Raw genomic sequence first — 16807 nt, 5'->3', positions numbered from 1 at the left:
GAGAGACCTTGTCTTGAAAAACCAAAAATATCAGTAAGAATAGAAGCCACATTAAAAAAAAAAAAATCATTTGCCCCTCCTAGGGTCTGAAAGTAAATGTAAGTAGCAAACATAGGTACCACAAAAATAAAAATAAAGACTTCACCCATAACAATAGAGAAAACTCTGAACAGATTTTGTTTATAAAAGCCTTTAAATTTTCCTGACCTCTATTGCTTAGCAGCAGCCTGCTGGCAGACCCAGGCGTGGCGGGCCACACTCAGGGGCAGGAATTGCTGTTCTCCGTGGAAGGCATCACTTTAATGTTGCCTCTTTAATTTTCTCTGTGTAGTCCCATGATGTATTTAGTGTTTGCCAGTAAATTAACTGCACAGTGCATTATGGTGCTTGTTTAAGTGTCTTTGTTGTGCATTATAGCATCTAATTTCTACTTCAAAGTAATTGGCCTCCATGAGTTTTTTTTTTTAGGTCCCTAAAAGCACCATCACTTAATGACTTTGAATGAGGCTGGCATAGTAATTAAGTGATTTACAATTTTAGTAAAAGTGAACGTTAAAATGATTAACCAAGTTACTAAATAACTCAAAATACTCTAAGACCCTGGCAGCGATGGGTTCCTTGACAGGACAGTAGCACTCATGCTAAATGGATGCAGTGAGGTTCATACTAAAGTGACGCGGACAAGTGCCACAACACACACTCGGCTCACAATTAGTGCCCGCTGCCACTTTTATACCGTGGGTCTGCACCTCTTCAAGGAGCGGGGAGGGAAGAAGACCTGTACCGAGTTGGAATCTGGGCCCCAGCACAAGCCGTGGTCGGCCGCCGTGTCTTTGGTTTCAGTTCCAGTCTCCATACTTTAATCCTGGGTGCCAAGCGGCACCGCCCTCCATCTTCTCTGTGATGCCGTTCCAGAGTGTGGAAACAAACACTTCGAAGTCAAGGAGAGTGCCTTCTGACAGTCCTGCCCTCTCCAGCGTATGTGGGGATCGTGATGGTCAGTGTTAACTGTCACCTTGACAAACACTGGTGGCGATGGATCGGGCAGGACTTTCCTAACCGGGTTAGCTGCAGCGGGGCACTCACCCTGGATGTGGGTGGTGCTGTTTCCCAGGCTGGGGTCTGGACTCAGTGGAAAGGAGGGAAGAAGCTGAACAGTAAAGCTGCGATCACATCTTGTCTCTGCTTCCATGCTGCTGATGTAACGCGTCCGGTTGCCTCAAGCTCCTGCATAACGATGCTTTGATTGACTAAGGCTGTGTAGACGACGACGGTGGGCCCGTAAGATTATGTAATGGAGCGGAAAACCCCTATACGCTAGTATTGTGGCTTAAATGTGAAACACCTCCCATCGGCAAATGTGTCTAAACACTTGGTCCCCATCCCTCACCTTGTCTCTGCTACCCACTCTACATCTTCTTTGCCAAGGTGGACTGTGTCCCTCTGGAACTGTAAGCTGGGGACCGGCTATATAGCCAATGTTCAGCCATCTTGTCAGAGCCTAGATTCCTCTTTCTCCAGCAGTCTGCCATTTACCAGACACCAGCTGACCCTGTCGTGGTTCGGCAGTTAGACTAAAGATAAGATTTAGATGCAGCTACCCCGTTGTAGTTTAACAGTTAGATTAGATAAAGATAGCAAAATTTTCGGTGTGGCAGGATGTTGTGACCTGCTTGGAATTCCTCGCATCTTGAGATAGCCTACAGCTGGGTTGCCATAGCATTATGCTTCCCTGCTCCCTGCCTTATAAAAACTCTGTGAAATTTCTCAATAAACGGGGTTTGATCAGAATCCAGACTTGCCCCCTTCTTCGTGTCTAGTGTTCTGTTTCTATACAGGAAAATTCTCCTCCCGAGCATTAGTCTAGTCGAACCCTGGCGGGCCGGGACAGACAAGCTTTTTCTCCCTTAACTTGCTTGTAAAGGATACTTTATTACAGCAACGGGAAGTAACTAAATTGGGCAGCATCTCTACTGCGCCTTATCTGTCAAGATACACAGGATTGTTAACAACTGCCTGTGTCTCTGTGGGCCATGGCATATTGTACAGGTTCGCAGCTTGTTGGGAAACCCTGCTGCCTTTAATATATAGCTTGGGTGTGTAGCAGACGGCACTCCGGGTTTCTGAAAACATGTTCTCTGAAGATGAAAGGCCTCGGGAAAGCAGCGACCATATTCTAGCCCTCAGTCTGTCACATGGGTGCATCTGGGGCTGAGGAAACAGCTGCAGGAACAGCTTTGTGTGGGACTCAGGGCCACAGTACCTGCTGGCCTTCCGGTCGCCACTCTAGCTTGTGTCACGGTGTTCACTGTCTGCGAGTATGACACCACACAGATGGCGTCACCTCTACAGAACACTCACACCATGTGCCTGACTTTGTCATTTAATGCTCATGCTGCTCAGCCTGTGGACTTCAAGCCCAGGCTTCCCCATGTCACAGCTTCCCCATACCTGTCTAAGGTCACACCTCTGTTAAATATAAATAAATAAATAAATATGTATATATAAATACACACGTGTGTGTGTGTGTGTGTGTGTGTGTGTGTGTAATTTTAGGTTGCAGACCACTTTATGAGTGTGAGAAAAGCCACAGGGCAGACAGGCAAGCTGTAAATCTCAGTGGCTGGGAAGAAGAGAGGAAGAGGCAGCCATGCCTTTGGAGTTAGGGTCAGTAATGGACATCTGCAAGGAGTCGTAGCCCTCTGCTTTTGACTAAATCTGGGGTGACACGAGAATGATGCAACTTGGGGACCTGGAGAGAGCTCAAACTCCAGCAAAGGATCACTGATGGGGTCATCCAACCAGATATGCAGTGGCCAGAGATGATGTTGGTAACAGTTCCTGTGTGTGGAGCGGTTCTGGGGGGTACAGGGGCATCAGATGTAGGTTTTGAACACTTCACAGTAGATGTGAAGGATCTGCTGCGTAGGAGGGAGCCAAGGCTATCCCACTAGATGTGAAGGATCTGCTGCGTAGGAGGGAGCCAAGGCTATTCCACTAGATGTGAAGGATCTGCTGCGTAGGAGGGAGCCAAGGCTATCTCACTAGATGTGAAGGATCTGCTGTGTAGGAGGGAGCCAAGGCTATCCCATGAGATGTGAAGGATCTGCTGTGTAGGAGGGAGCCAAGGCTATCCCATGAGATGTGAAGGATCTGCTGCGTAGGAGGGAGCCAAGGCTATCTCACTAGATGTGAAGGATCTGCTGTGTAGGAGGGAGCCAAGGCTATCCCATGAGATGTGAAGGATCTGCTGTGTAGGAGGGAGCCAAGGCTATCCCAGGTAGTCCCACTGACTTCACACCCAGTCCACAGACACATACTGCAAGCAGCCAGTTACGGGGTGCTGTGCCCATCTTAGACTAGAGAACGGTCCATTAAGCTAGCTTCCGGTGAACTAGGAAGATGAGACCGCCAAGCGATTTCAGCATGGGCTGACTGTATGTAGTCAGTGGACAGTGTCCTTGCACTCCTGCAAGCCACAGGGCACTCTAAGGCATCGCACAAAAACATTAGCTGAGAAAAGACTTCAGCAGGGGGCTATGAAGCAGCCAGGCAGAACTGAAAGCTGTCAGCTCTACCAACAATGGACAGTTTCTAAAACCTGCCTCCTCCCCTCAGAGGAGGACGATGTTACTCTCCACGTCCCTGGTGGCATAGGCACAGTTATAATGGGAGTGCACAAGCTTCTACCCTCACCTCCACTGCCTGTGTGCATCACGTGGACCAACAGGCAGGCCAACACCATCTCGATCATTAAAAGGTTCCCTGTGCACCAGACTCCACGCGGCCCCAGTCAGGAATTCCATCCTTGTTCTGGTTGTATATTGTCAACTTGTCACAGACTAGGTTATTTGGGAGGAGGGAACCTCGACTGAGAGGAAGTCTCTGTCAGACTGGCCTGTAGGGGATTTTCTTGATGACTGTGTGGAGGGCTCAGTCCACTAAGAGTGGTGCTGTCCCTGGGCAGGTGGTCCTAGGTGGTATAAAAAAGCAGGCTGAGCAAGCCAGCAAGCAGCACCCTCCACAGCCTCTGCATCAGCTCCTGCCTCCAGGTTCCTGCCCTGATTGGCCACAGGTATAGACTATAATAAGCTATTAAGTAAGACAAAATGGGTCCTTTCCTCCCTAAGTTGCTTTTGGTCATGGTGTCTGTTTTTATCACAGCAACAGAAAGCTAACCTAAAAAACAAACAAACAAACAAAAAAAGCTAACCATTCTTCCTACAATTTCCTATCAGCACATAAACACGCAATTACCCCAATCTTTACAAATAAACCTTTTATCATTAAAAAAAAAAAATCACAAGCCGGGCAGTGGTGGCCCACTCCTTCACTTGGAAGGCAGAGACAGGAAGATCTCTGAGTTTGAGGCCAGCCTGGTCTACAGATCTAATACCAGGACACGAAGAAACCCTGTCTCAAAAAAAAAAAAAAAAAAAAAAAAAAACCAAAAAACCCCCCACAAACCCACAAAACTCACATTTACTCGTGTATACGGGGAGGGGAGCTGGACAGTAAGGATGCATGCGGCAGAGTGTGTGGGGGCAAGAGGACAGCTTGCAGGAGCTGGTCTACTTCCTCCACCAAGTAGGTCCCAAGGACCAAATGCAGATTGTCTGGCTCGGTGGCAAGTGATTTTACCCCACACTGTCCAGGAAAGCTGACACTTGGAAGCCTCTCAGCCTCTTTACAGATGCAGGAATAATTGCTGGGGAAGGGGACTGAGCAGCCAGGCTGCAGACCCTCAGCCTGCTGAGCTGTCTGAGAGCTGTGCAGGGAGCTCTAGGGCTGCAGCTGTCACCACCAGGCTGGGACGGGATTTTCGTGATGCAGTTGTTTCTGGGCCATCCCTGCTCCTGTGTGCAACTCCCCACCCACAGACCCATTAGTAACCCCAATAACCTCACTGGCTCACCACGGTGCTGTAATTGTTACCTTGGTCTGGCACAGGCCCCAGTCCTAGGTTCAGTAGGTGTGTGTATTGCATCTCCCCAGTAAAAGTCTCACACAACAAACATCTACTGTGATTTTAATCTGGGAAACATGGGGGTAACTTTTAGAGTACCAACAGATAAAGTCCTCCCAGCCTGTAATACCTCCGAATGTGACCTTACGGAAGTAGGCTGTTGCAGATGTCAGTCAAGATGAGGTCACACTTGAGTAAGGTGGGACCCTGATCAGGCGTGTTCTGATAAAATGGAAACACAGACCGACGTGTGCAGCGAGAACAGATGCAAAGACTGAAGTCGCGTAGCCACAAGCTGCAGGAAGAGCACGCGGGATAGGCCAGGCAGCCCCTGGCAGTCAGAAGGGAATGCACTTGCAGCGCTGGGCTGTCTGCTGTCTCAGATCCTGGAGGCCACATCCAAATCAATGTGGCCATTTCTTCCAGCAGCTGTAGGAAGCTCACAGACCCTACATGCTGCTGTTCCCTTCAGCTGCTTTTAAAGGTTTTTTGTTGTTGTTGTTTTTTTGTTTTAACATTTATTTAGTTTTGGTTTTTGTGTCTTAAATTAAAAAGCAATTTTAAAAACTACGCTGTTACTGTACGTGTGCAAGGGTGTGCTCAGAGGATGACAACCTTGTGGGGACCCATCTCCCTGCCCACCTTTACAGGTCCTGGGGTGCCAGCTTGCAGAACAGGCACCTTTACCAGCCGAGCCCTCTCACTGGACCTTCAAGTTTTACTCGGATGTGTCTAGTGATTTTTCCTGTTTGGGGCTCACTGGCCTTCCATTTGTGGACTTATATTTTTTCATCAGACTTAAAAAAAAAGCTTTCCCAGCATACAGCATTTCCTTCTCTATATTAAGTCAAAGCAAGAAAGGCAACTACAGCAATGCCAGGATTGTGGTTTGTTGCATGGCAAGCAGAAGGCACAACTAGGGCACAGTGCTTCAGGAAGCAAAACTACCTACACAAGACAGCCCCCCAACTTCCTGCCTAAGGAGCTGTGAGCTTTATAAGACTAAGCAAAGAAAAGCAGGAGGGATACGTTTTGACAAACTTGATAAAAACGCTTAAGAATCCTATATCGGTGAGTTTTAAAACACTTTAAATTTTATCTATTTACTTATTTTGTGTGTGGCAACATGCCATATCACACTTGTAGAAGTCAGGGTAACTTGCAAGAAAATCAGTTCTCTCCTATCAGGTGGGGCCAAGGACCATGCTGAGGCCATCAGGCCCATGAGCAGGCACCTTTGCTTGCTGGTCCTTGTTAGGCCTCTATCAGCAATTTTAGAAACAGATGGTAAAATTCCATTTGCAACAGCAACCGAATCTTCTAAGTAATTATTAAAAATTTCAGAAAAAGGTTACTGTTGATGTACACATATATTCATGTTTCAGTATATATTAGTATATTCTGAATACATGTGCATTCACAGTATGCTTACCTACTGAAGGATATAAAATATGAACTGAATAAACAGATCATCTTCTTCATACTGGAGTTTCTAATGGGTCTCAGACAAAGGGCAGCTTTTGCGACCCAAGAACCCAACATCACAAGCAGAGGAAGCACACAGGTCAGCGTGAGACCCTCACCACCGAGCTGGATGATACAACCTACTTTGGCCACTGCAAGGGCTGATTTGCCAGCCTAGTTACAGGCAAGGCCCACGGCCAGATACCCAGTGGCTCTTTCTGGTTTTTGTCAATGAAATAAACTCATTTCACTGTCCTAGGACATTGATGTGCACAGTACATCAGAGACCAGGGCTGGGTGTGTGGAAAATCCCACTGTGGCTGGCTACCAGGACTTGACATTAACCCCCTACGAACTGCAGGCCATCTGGCTAGAGGCAGTCATCCACACTGTGTGATTCTATTTGGCACCAAGGAGAGCTTTTCTAAGAAGCTGATAGGTAAACTCTAAATAATATTCCTATGGACATGTTTATTAAAAAAAAAAAATCAGGACATTTTTGGAAACACTGACATAATCAAAAACACTAATCAAACAGAGGTATTTAAAAACACTAACAGCAGAGACACTGTTCTGACTCAAACACTCCCTAATCCTCTTTGCTACTCAAATCTGCTGGTAACATTTCTGTTTCTGTTATGGTAATTCCGCCTACCTGGGAGCTCCAGGAGGCTGGTGGAAGCTACCTTGTGCCTCTCACTGGATCAGGAACACACAGTGACTCGCAGCTTTAGCAAATGCTAGCTTGCTCCTGTGTGGGAGTCACAACAGCTGGGCAAGGCAGCCTCACCTTTGCAGCCAAGGGGATTAGGTCTGTCACTAGACAGCGGACAGAAGATGAGCAGGCCGTGCCGTCTGGGCTGTTAATACTGTAAACTTATGAACGGAAAGCACTCGGTCATCACAGGAACAACTGGAAATGACCTGGAATCAACACTGGCTCCTCACGTCCGGCAGGCGACACACACGACATAAATTAACCGTGGAGGGTAACCAAGTAGAGATCAATGTTTGCTTCTTGATCTGAAGGGGAGGCAGGCACACCTGGTGTAATGTCTGAAATGCTGAATGTGTTCACAGTTAACGCTGAAAGTATGACATTCATAAAGCAAACTGTCTGTGTTGCCTACGTGAGCTCTCTGGAGTTAGAGATGGCTAACTTTGGCAAAAAAATCTTCCAATTGTCCCTGTGCCAACAGTCTCACTCCTTGATGTGCAACTCAGGACTTGAGCAGTGAATTAAGTGTCACCCTGCTGGAACTTACTTCTTGTGGGTTTTCTGGTGTAGGAGGAAGTTTGATTTGTGGCGGAATGTCTTTTTACACATGCTGCATTCGTACGGCTTCTCCCCCGTGTGGATTTTCTGGTGTTCAGTCAGAGTCCAGAGCCGACGGTAGCTTTTCCCACACTCGTTACACCCGTACGGCTTCTCTCCGGTGTGAATTCTCTTGTGCACCGTGAAGGCTGACTTATGGCGGAAAGATTTCCCGCATTCTTTGCATTTATGAGGTTTTTCCCCAGTATGCGTTCGCTGGTGTTCGGTAAAGGAGACCTTCTGGCAGAAGGTCTTCCCACACTCCTTACACTCATAGGGCCTCTCTCCTGTGTGTGTCTTCTGGTGGTGCCTGAGGGCTGACTTCCGGCAGTAGGTCCTCCCACACTCAAGACACTCGTAAGGCCTCTCCCATATGGTTCTCTTGTGGACAAAGCGGCGTGAGTTTTTGTGGGCCGTGCGCTTGTGCTCATGAGCCTCGGGAAGCTTCTCCTTCGCGTCCACTCTCTTCTGCTCACTGCCGTTTGCCTTCCCAGCGGCCGTCCGGCTCCACTTGCTGCCCACGGCATGCCTCTCTCCGCTGTGGGTTCTCTGGTGGATCGTGAGCGTTGACTTCAGGTAGAAGAGCTTCCCGCACTCAGTACATTCGAAGGACTTCTTTCCCCTGTGAATGACCTGGTGCGCAACCAGGGCCGACTTGGTGCACAGGAACTTGCCACACTGGCGGCACTTATAGGGCTTCTCTCCCGTATGACTCCTCACGTGCACGTTGAGAGCCGACTGACAAAAGAACGTCTTCTCACACTCACTGCACTCGTAGGGTTTTTCCCCTGTGTGGATTCTCTGATGGGCTGTCAGGGCTGACAGGCAGAAGAAGGTTTTCCCGCACTCCTTGCATTCATTTGGCCTCTCCCCCCTGTGAGTTCTTTGGTGCACAATGAGGTAAGATTTCTTGCCAAAGGCATTGCCGCACTCCTTACATTTGTAAGGCTTCTCTCCTGTGTGCGACCTGAAGTGCTCCGCCAGGGCTGACTTCCGGAAGAAGGTCTTGCCGCACTCGTTACACTCATAGGACTTCTCCCCTCCGTGGATCCTCTGGTGCACAATGAGGGCGGACTTGTCAATGAAGGCTTTCCCACACTCTTTGCATTTGTAAGGTCTCTCTCCGGTGTGAATTCGCTGGTGCCGAGTGAGGCTTGCCTTTATACGAAAAGTCTTCCGGCAGTAATTACAGGCATAGGGTCTCTCCCCCGTGTGGATCCTCTGGTGGACAATGAGGGTGGACCTCTTAGAAAAGGTTTTCCTACACTCGGCGCACTCATTCCGCTTCCTCTCAGGGCGTGCCTCCGTGCCCGCAGAGGCGGCTGGCTCCTCGGAAGGCTCCCCGTGTTTGCTATGTTCGGAGGGTGGGCTTAAAGGCCGGCTATTCCGGTGCTGCGTGACGTCTTCCCCTTCGCTCCCAGCATCTCCGACTTCATCACCTTTGGCCTGCTTCGTCCCAGAGGGACTCTTATCAGGCTTCGTGCGCGGCGGCGGCTTCCCACTCCCAGCATGCTCCGCGGCTACCTGTGCACTTGCTTGGCTTGGCTTTGCCACTGTTTCTTCTGAACTAGTTTTCAAGTCATTTCCACCTGGATCATATTTACGGAGCATTTTTTCTGAAGAAACGATACTCACGTCACGAGCAACTGTTTTCTCTAACAGATTAGCTTTTTCTGGCATCGTTTTGTTAGCGGAGACTACAAACTGCTCTGCATGTTTGTCTGGTTGTTCCTTGTTCTTCTCTGTGGCACCACCACCACCTTCTGGAAGGAACAGAACTGTCATTAACCTGTGAGTTCTCTGAGCCTTTGACGTGACAATCTGTACAAAGGCCATATGGTAGCCACGGCTTTGGTGCTGGCTTCCCAGTATTAAAGAGATTCAGGTGTAAATATCTCCTACTTTGTGCATTTATAAAGAAAACAAATACATGACAACACAAAGGAAGAGAGGAGGGTTGGGAGGAGGGAGGAAGAGCAAATTCACCTACACCAGCTTACACACTGGGCCAAAGCCAGAAGAAACTGGCGAGGGACACGAGAGCCTTGGACACGGACAAACACACTCCTACATGGAGCAGTCCCCAACATCTCTTGGAGGTATGGCTGACCGGGTGACATGGACAAGGATCAGGGAACCTGAGACAAGAGTAGCACGGCAGTGAGGCCAGGTGAGGCCGGCTTCAGGACGTCAGTGCTCAAAAGTCAGCAGGAGGAGGGGTCCAACTGGACACTGTGTTTGGTGACTTGAGAACTCTGGAGTTTGTGCACATGAACGGAGAATGGAAGGCAATGAGTGGAAGGTGGGCGGGCACGGACTGTCAGGAAGCAAGCAAGGCGCGTGGGTGGGCGCCTGGGTGGGCGCCTGGGAGGGCAGCTGGGTGGGCACCTGGGAGGGCAGCTGTGTGGGTACTTGGGTAGGCACCTGTGTGGGTACTTGGGTGGGCACCTGGGTGGGCGCCTGGTGGAAAAGAATGAAGGAATCAGTGTGCGCTGAAGGGGATTGAGTTCTGCTGACAGTGCACAAAGTCAAATATTTTTCTATGCTGCAATTAAATGAATAGATTTGTTTGGGGTGAACATTTTAGTATCTATAGCACAAGAGCTAGTTTCCTCAATCGCTTCTAGAGTTCTAGGTCCTAGAAGATTCCAGAAAAAGATCATATAGGTGCCAGCTGCAATCACTAACCAGCCTGGGAGTCAAACTCTGGTTTTCAACCTGCTCTGTCACCACACATACCTGCACGGTTCTGACCTGATGATTCTCCCACTATCCAAGGCTCTTCTCCTTGCTCCAATTTTAAGATCACATCTGGTTTGCTAATACGAAACCCTGTTAATGAAAAATAATACAAAACGTGAACCAAGCTCTGTGAACTTCAAGGACTTAAGGATGGGGAAACTGAACAACGGAGATTCCCACCAATATAGCTCAATGGGGCCGGTATAAGTCAGTGAGGAGCAGTGTACATGCATGTATACACATGTGTGTGCAAGCTGTCATCATCTTCCTCCCTTGTTACTCAGGAGGAAGAATTCGCCCCTGCCATGGTCTCCTGACCCAGAAGGTGGCTAGCTCTGGGGTGTGGTGTGGGAACTGCACTCACCCACTGAGATGAGGTTTCTGTAGTTCTCCAGCATTACTTCCCTGTACAGGAGGCGCTGCGCAGGGCCCAGATACTGCCACTCCTCACGCGTGAAGACCACAGTCAAGTCCTTGAAGGAAACTGACCTCTGAAAGAACACATTGCATCTGAGATAAGATCTGAGCAATGGCAGGTCTGCGGAATGTCGAACACAAGGAAGGTGCCACCATAGCCAGTGTGAAGCTACACAGTGTTCCTTCATGGGGGACAAAGGAACAGCAACTGTTCACTATCTGTGCAGAGTTTATACCGTGTCCTGGAATTCCTGGATTACTGCCTCATGTGCACTATGGCTCTTGCTCTCGAGAAGCACCCGGTGTGGCAAGTGACACAGCAGCAACTGCACTTCAGGTAGGAACATACATGCTAGACCAAGGGTGACCACAAATGGCCCTATTGTGCCATCAGACTCCAGTGAGGTGATCGTTGCAGTCTTACTTAAGGCCTGTCTTGCCGGAGGGTGTTGGCTGAGAAACACACTTCCGCAAACGCGGTCATGACAGTTGAAGAGTGAACTACAAGAAAGAACCCTGGGGCGTGGCAGGGAACGGAGCCCTTTACCCTATACTCAGCCATATAGTTTTCTGCTACTGCGACACATCAGTAAAACACTCTTTCATGTACACATGGCCCAGTGTACAGGCTGCCCATCTTAACACCTGCACCGAGTTGTTGTTTTCCCATGGCCAAGACAGGTATATGACTAGAAGGGCAGGGGCTGCTGGGGAGCTCCTCACCTTCTCCTCTGGAGAGCATGGGTGTAAAAATGCAAATCCACAGAGGTGTCTGTAAACACCCGGAGCACCAGGACCCAATGTGCAGCGTATGTGTGAGTGGTGGCAAGCCGCTGCCCACGGGCCAAGTCTAGCCACTGTAGCCGAATCTGGCCAGGGCTTGGCTCACACTTTGCCCGTGACTTGTTGCGTGCAACAGCTGCTGCATTTAGAGCTAACAGAGACCGAGTGTCTAAGCAAAACTGAAAACAGTTACCATATGGTCCTGCAGAAAAAGCTTCCTGTTCCATACTTGAAAACATGGCAAACAGCTAAAAGGTCCAACCAAAGGGGAAGAGAATTAGGATGCCCGTCTCCAGGGAACTCAGTGAGCGTGAGATGAAGAGTCAGCACATTGTTCTGAATGACCAGAACCCGGTGTATGCCGACAACGCACACCAATGTAAGAAAGCCAGATGTAAACGTCCTCACGCACTCACCAGCACAGGAAGCTAAGGGGTCAGCCTGCAATGCTGTGCTCAAAGCATCTGTGGAGAAGAGGGGTAAAGGCATTGACCCAGGCAGGTGGACATTTGGTTTTGGAGCTCAAAGGAGGAGAATGGTGATGGGAAAGAGTATCCGAAGGCAAAAAGAAGACATCTCTGACTGACACAGAATGAGTTCTAGGTCGTCGCATTGTGAAAGGCACAATGACATCTGCATTGTCAGGTGAGAAAGGAGGAGGTGGAAGAAAACATACATGTGTAACAGTATCTGTGCAAAACACACTGAAAGGCCACCCAGGAATGAATGAACTTGTCACCTGGGGGGGCGGGGGGCAGAGGGGGAGAAGGGCAAAAGAGACAAGGGCCAGGGCACTGCCCTGCATAGATGTCTGCGCGCTCACAGACTCACATAACTGCAGTCACGCACCTCCCACCCCAGCCAAGTAAGCGGAAGAGAACAGGGCACGGCAGGGGAACACAGTAAGACACAGCAGCACCACACCTGGCCGGACAAGCCAGGCAACAGAGTGTAGACGCAAGACAAAGGCGTCACAAATGAGGGCAACTGGCCACTTAAAGGTCACGATAGACAAAGGACATCCCAGATTGCCAGAGGCCACGGAGACACGATAACCAAATGTGACACTGGGCCCCTGAGATGAAGACAGTGTGACACAGCACTGCATTGCTGTCTGCACGGGACTGAGCTCGACTGGCGTTTTCTCCTGGTTCTGATGACTGCACTCCAGGACTGGCAGGCCACGGGAAGCTGGGAGGGTGTGCTTAGGAACTGCCTATGGTTTCCGCACTTGTCTCTATCTGAATTCGTTTCAGAGTGCAGTCCTAATAAGTGAGCATCCCCCAGCGCTGCAGAAGCCCATGTGCTCCCTGTGTGCCAGGCCTGCCACACGCTCCACCTCATGCACAGCTATGGTAGGTCACTGAGCCTCTCTCCCTCATCCTGCCACACATCTGCACACACGCATCATGGCGCCCTTCCTTCAGGACCACGTACCTGTCTCCTAGAAGCCGGTCACTATCTATATTAAATATCCTCCAGGAGCCACTCCCTCCAAAATAAGCTTCCTGGTAATAAACAGGTAATAAATAAATTACTCTATAATTTATCATTATAACCTAGGCAATGTGATGACTACATAACTAAAGAGTGACGGCAAAGAATGTTACAAGAAAAAGGCCAGTTAAGAGTCGGATGAGGGCAGCTGACTAAGACAGATGCAGCTGCCCTTGGCAGTACATGGCCCACGGCTGAGGAAAGAGCATAGCCCCCTTGGAGGGGACTGAATGGTGTTCATGACAAATGACCAAAAAAAAAAAAATTCATATTCTGGTCACTCAGGTCAACTTGGTAAACAACCCTATGCAATCCGGGAAGAAAACCAAAAAGAAAAAAAAAATGAGGAGCCTGATTGTAAGGGGCACAAGCGCAGAGAGGGCATGGAGAGGAGTGGCCACAGCCTGCACTTTCGAGGGCTGAGGGCCTCACATGTAGGGAGCCCGCTAGGCACATGTGCAGACCTTATATTGATGCAGAAATGGAGGCAATCGCACAGTTTTTGGCTGTGGTCTCAAATAACATGAAGAATCAGGAACTATTTAAATAGCAGGGAACTGGCTTAAAGTCAAACCCAGTGCCCGATCAGGAATCTAGAGCACAAAAATGTCCCTCGGCAGCACGGCTCTACGTGGCTGGCACCTGCTTCCCGGGGGCACCGCACACAGCCTGCTGCAGTCCAGTGAGATGTCACTGACTTCTGGCAGAGGGGTGTGGGCAAGGGAGGGTAGGCATCCTACAGCCTGCTGGACCACCTTACAGAAAAGATGCACCCCACCAGGCATGGTAGGGCACACCTGTAATCCCAGCACTCGGGAGGCAGAGGCAGGCAGATCGCTGTGAGTTCGAGGCCAGCCTGGTCTACAAAGCGAGTCCAGGACAGGCAAGGCTACACAGAAAGACCCTGTCTAGAAAAACAACAACAAAAAAAAAACAACAAGAACAAAACAAAAAAAGAAAGAAAGAAGGAAAAAAGAAAGAAAAAAGATGCGCCCTGAGTCTTAACGGAACTTCCTAATGTCCTGGTTACACCAATGGTGAGTCTGTTTGTAGTGATTTGAGCCTTGCCCAGGTGTCGACCACAGCAAACCCACTCCTCCAGGAGTCTGAGCCTCAAGCAGAGGGGCTAGCTTCTGTCAAGCTCCAGGTACAGCGTTTGGTACATACACAGCTCTTAAAGGAAAGGTCTGGAGCGGCAGGAATTAAAGGAGAGTAGGAAAAGGCCAGAAGGTAACTGGCCTTGTTAAGTTAAACCAAGGATGCTGAGCTGTTATCTTGCATCCTGTGGACCTGCTTGGGCAGCTGTGGCACCAGGACATTACAGACGGGTGTTGCTAGCAAGACAAGCAAGTATGGACAACATGCTTGAGAAAAATGTGGGTAGACCATTGAGACACCGGTTATGACCATCCTAAAGACAGGAACCGAGGCGGGGAAGTAGGGCTAGAAGTGGGGTACACACAAGGCTTGACAACTGCCCATGGCTGGAAGCAGGGAACAGGAGGATTCTAACATCAACCTCATTTTTCTCTTTCTCCCCCTCCCCCTTCTGTAGCCCAGGCTGGCCTCATCTCATAGCAATTCTCCTGCATCAGCTTCCTGAGTACTGCAGGGAGAGGGAGGCATCAGCCATCACACCCGGCTTTGGGCCGCACTTTCTTTCTAGCGTGAGGTAACTGGGAGGGTTAGCAACACTGGCAGGAACGGTGAGGAAGCAACACAGTGAACAGGCAGAGGTGGGGACCTTATTTCTGTTCTGCATAGGGGGACTCCAAGTGCCATCTGAAGACCCCCTGCAGATAGCTAGAAAAATCACATGAGATCCTTACAGGCAGGAAGGTTTCAGAGGTCAAAGGCTTCAAGTTAAAACTCCAGACCACGGGCTGGAGAGATGGCTCAGTGGTTAAGAGCACTGCCTGCTCTTCCAAAAGGACTCGGGTTCAATTCCCAGCACCCACATGGCAGCTCACAACTGTCTGTAACTCTAAGATCTGACACTCCCACACGAACGGACATAAATTAAAATTAAATAAAAAATTAAAAAAAAATTCCAGACGACACAAAGGGGAGCGGGAGAATAAGGGACTAAGCACACGATGCCGGTGGCGGAAGGTGGAGTGGCTGACACGAGAGGAAATGGTTAGGGAGCTAAAGAGAGAGTTGGGTGAAAGCTAGAAACAGCCCGAAGTGCATTTTAGGGAGGGATGGCCACGCTGTGGAGTGCAACAAAGAGTTCAGTGAATCAGGGAGTGGAAACACCTATTAGGCTAGAAAACAGGCGAACAATCACTAACTTTGATCTCAACAGGGGTAGAGGACGCGGAAGCAGGCACATTAGACAAGCAAGCGAAACAGCTTTACCACAGAATCTAAAAGCGAACCGTGTCCCTCGATGTCTGTTTTAAAGGTAGAGCTGAAACACTCAGCGGCTGGAGGCCCGCGGGGCGTACACAATGCATTGATTCTAGGTTTTACCACTACACCCCGGGAGAATGCTCAGAAGGCCGTCTACACCCCTGAGAACAGATTAAGACATCTGCCACTGCCAGGCCTTGCCAAGCGGTAAGTCACAGGAAATCCACAGCTGTTCTTCGTAAAGGTGACTTTGCATCATATGGCCACAGATAATCTAAGAACCATGCTTATAAGTACACGACAGAAAAACCAATTTCCTATCACTTGGGTCTTTGTCATATAACCTGAATAAGCCTACAGCGGTGCATAATTTGCTTGTTTACTTATTTATTTATTTTCCTGAGACAAGGTTTCTCTGTGTAGCCTTGGCTGTCCTGGAACTCTCTATGTAGACCAGGCTGGCCTCAAACTCAGAGATCTGCCTGCCTCTGGCTCCCCAGCGCTGGGATTAAAGGCGTGCGCTGCCACCACACCTGGCAATAACTTGTTTATTGACATTCACTTTTCTGATATTGATCTGATTCCCTTATTTTATATATTTGCACTACTTCGTCCGAATGTATACACTGCAAATCCATGAAAGTCCACTGCAGAAGGTGGGGAGCGAACCCCTCTGACTTACCTGGGCACTGTCCATTTTTAGCTGCTCTCACGAAAGGGCCAGGAATGATGGCTGGGGGGCTGAGTGAGGAAGACCAGGGGGACAGGATCAGCAGGCTGGCTAGCAGCTCTTACAGTGCTCACAGCCCCTTTGACGGGTATCATACAGGAAGCAACGGCTTGAGGAAAAATGCCCAGGGGTAGCTCTTGAGTGGACCAACCAGAGCTTTTTTTTAAACTGTGAATGGAAACAAAGTGTTTATACTGAATTACTACTGTGTTACTTATGCCTCCTTAAAAAACAAACAAACAAACAAACAAACAAACAATACTTCAGAGTTCAGATCAGGTCAGATCAATAAACTTTAGTTTATATAAAGCCTGGAACAGCAGGCCAGCAAGTCTAAGATTGTATTGACTGATTGATTGAGTTTTGGGTGTCAATTACCTATTTTCCTACTAATGCATTCATCAGATGAAATCAGAAAGCCCCGACAGAAGGGAGGGAGGGAGGGAGGATGTTAAAGTGACTGTCGCTCTGCTCCCCTCCCCCACCTTAACTGCAGAGAGGCCTCTGCTTACAACGGAGCAGAGGACAAAGGCCTGAC

The 16807-nt window shown here is 49.1% G+C and overlaps 1 protein-coding gene across 5 annotated transcripts in view; it reads right to left on the bottom strand.

Annotated features, from left to right (window-relative positions):
• Positions 1-5013: 5013 nt before the first annotated feature.
• Positions 5014-16807, bottom strand: part of ZNF334 (zinc finger protein 334) — a 12539-nt gene continuing 745 nt past the window's right edge. For 2 of the 5 annotated variants that reach the window (XM_084777207.1, XM_084777208.1), the window contains exons 2-5: positions 16222-16437; positions 10852-10978; positions 10485-10577; positions 5014-9508 (exon numbers count right to left, since the gene is read on the bottom strand). In XM_084777207.1, the coding sequence (XP_084633333.1) occupies positions 7692-9508; positions 10485-10577; positions 10852-10978; positions 16222-16236 (2052 nt within the window). In that variant the 5' untranslated portion in view covers positions 16237-16437 and the 3' untranslated portion in view covers positions 5014-7691. The remainder of the gene's footprint in view (positions 9509-10484; positions 10578-10851; positions 10979-16221; positions 16438-16807) is intronic. The other 3 variants (XM_084777209.1, XM_084777210.1, XM_084777211.1) reach the window with 2 other exon arrangements.

The sequence above is a fragment of the Acomys minous genome (assembly GCF_964271855.1).
Source record: "Acomys minous genome assembly, chromosome: 3".
NCBI lineage: Eukaryota > Metazoa > Chordata > Mammalia > Rodentia > Muridae > Acomys > Acomys minous.
The sequence above is the reverse complement of the archived record's forward strand: the minus strand, read 5'-3'. Positions and strand labels throughout refer to the sequence as shown.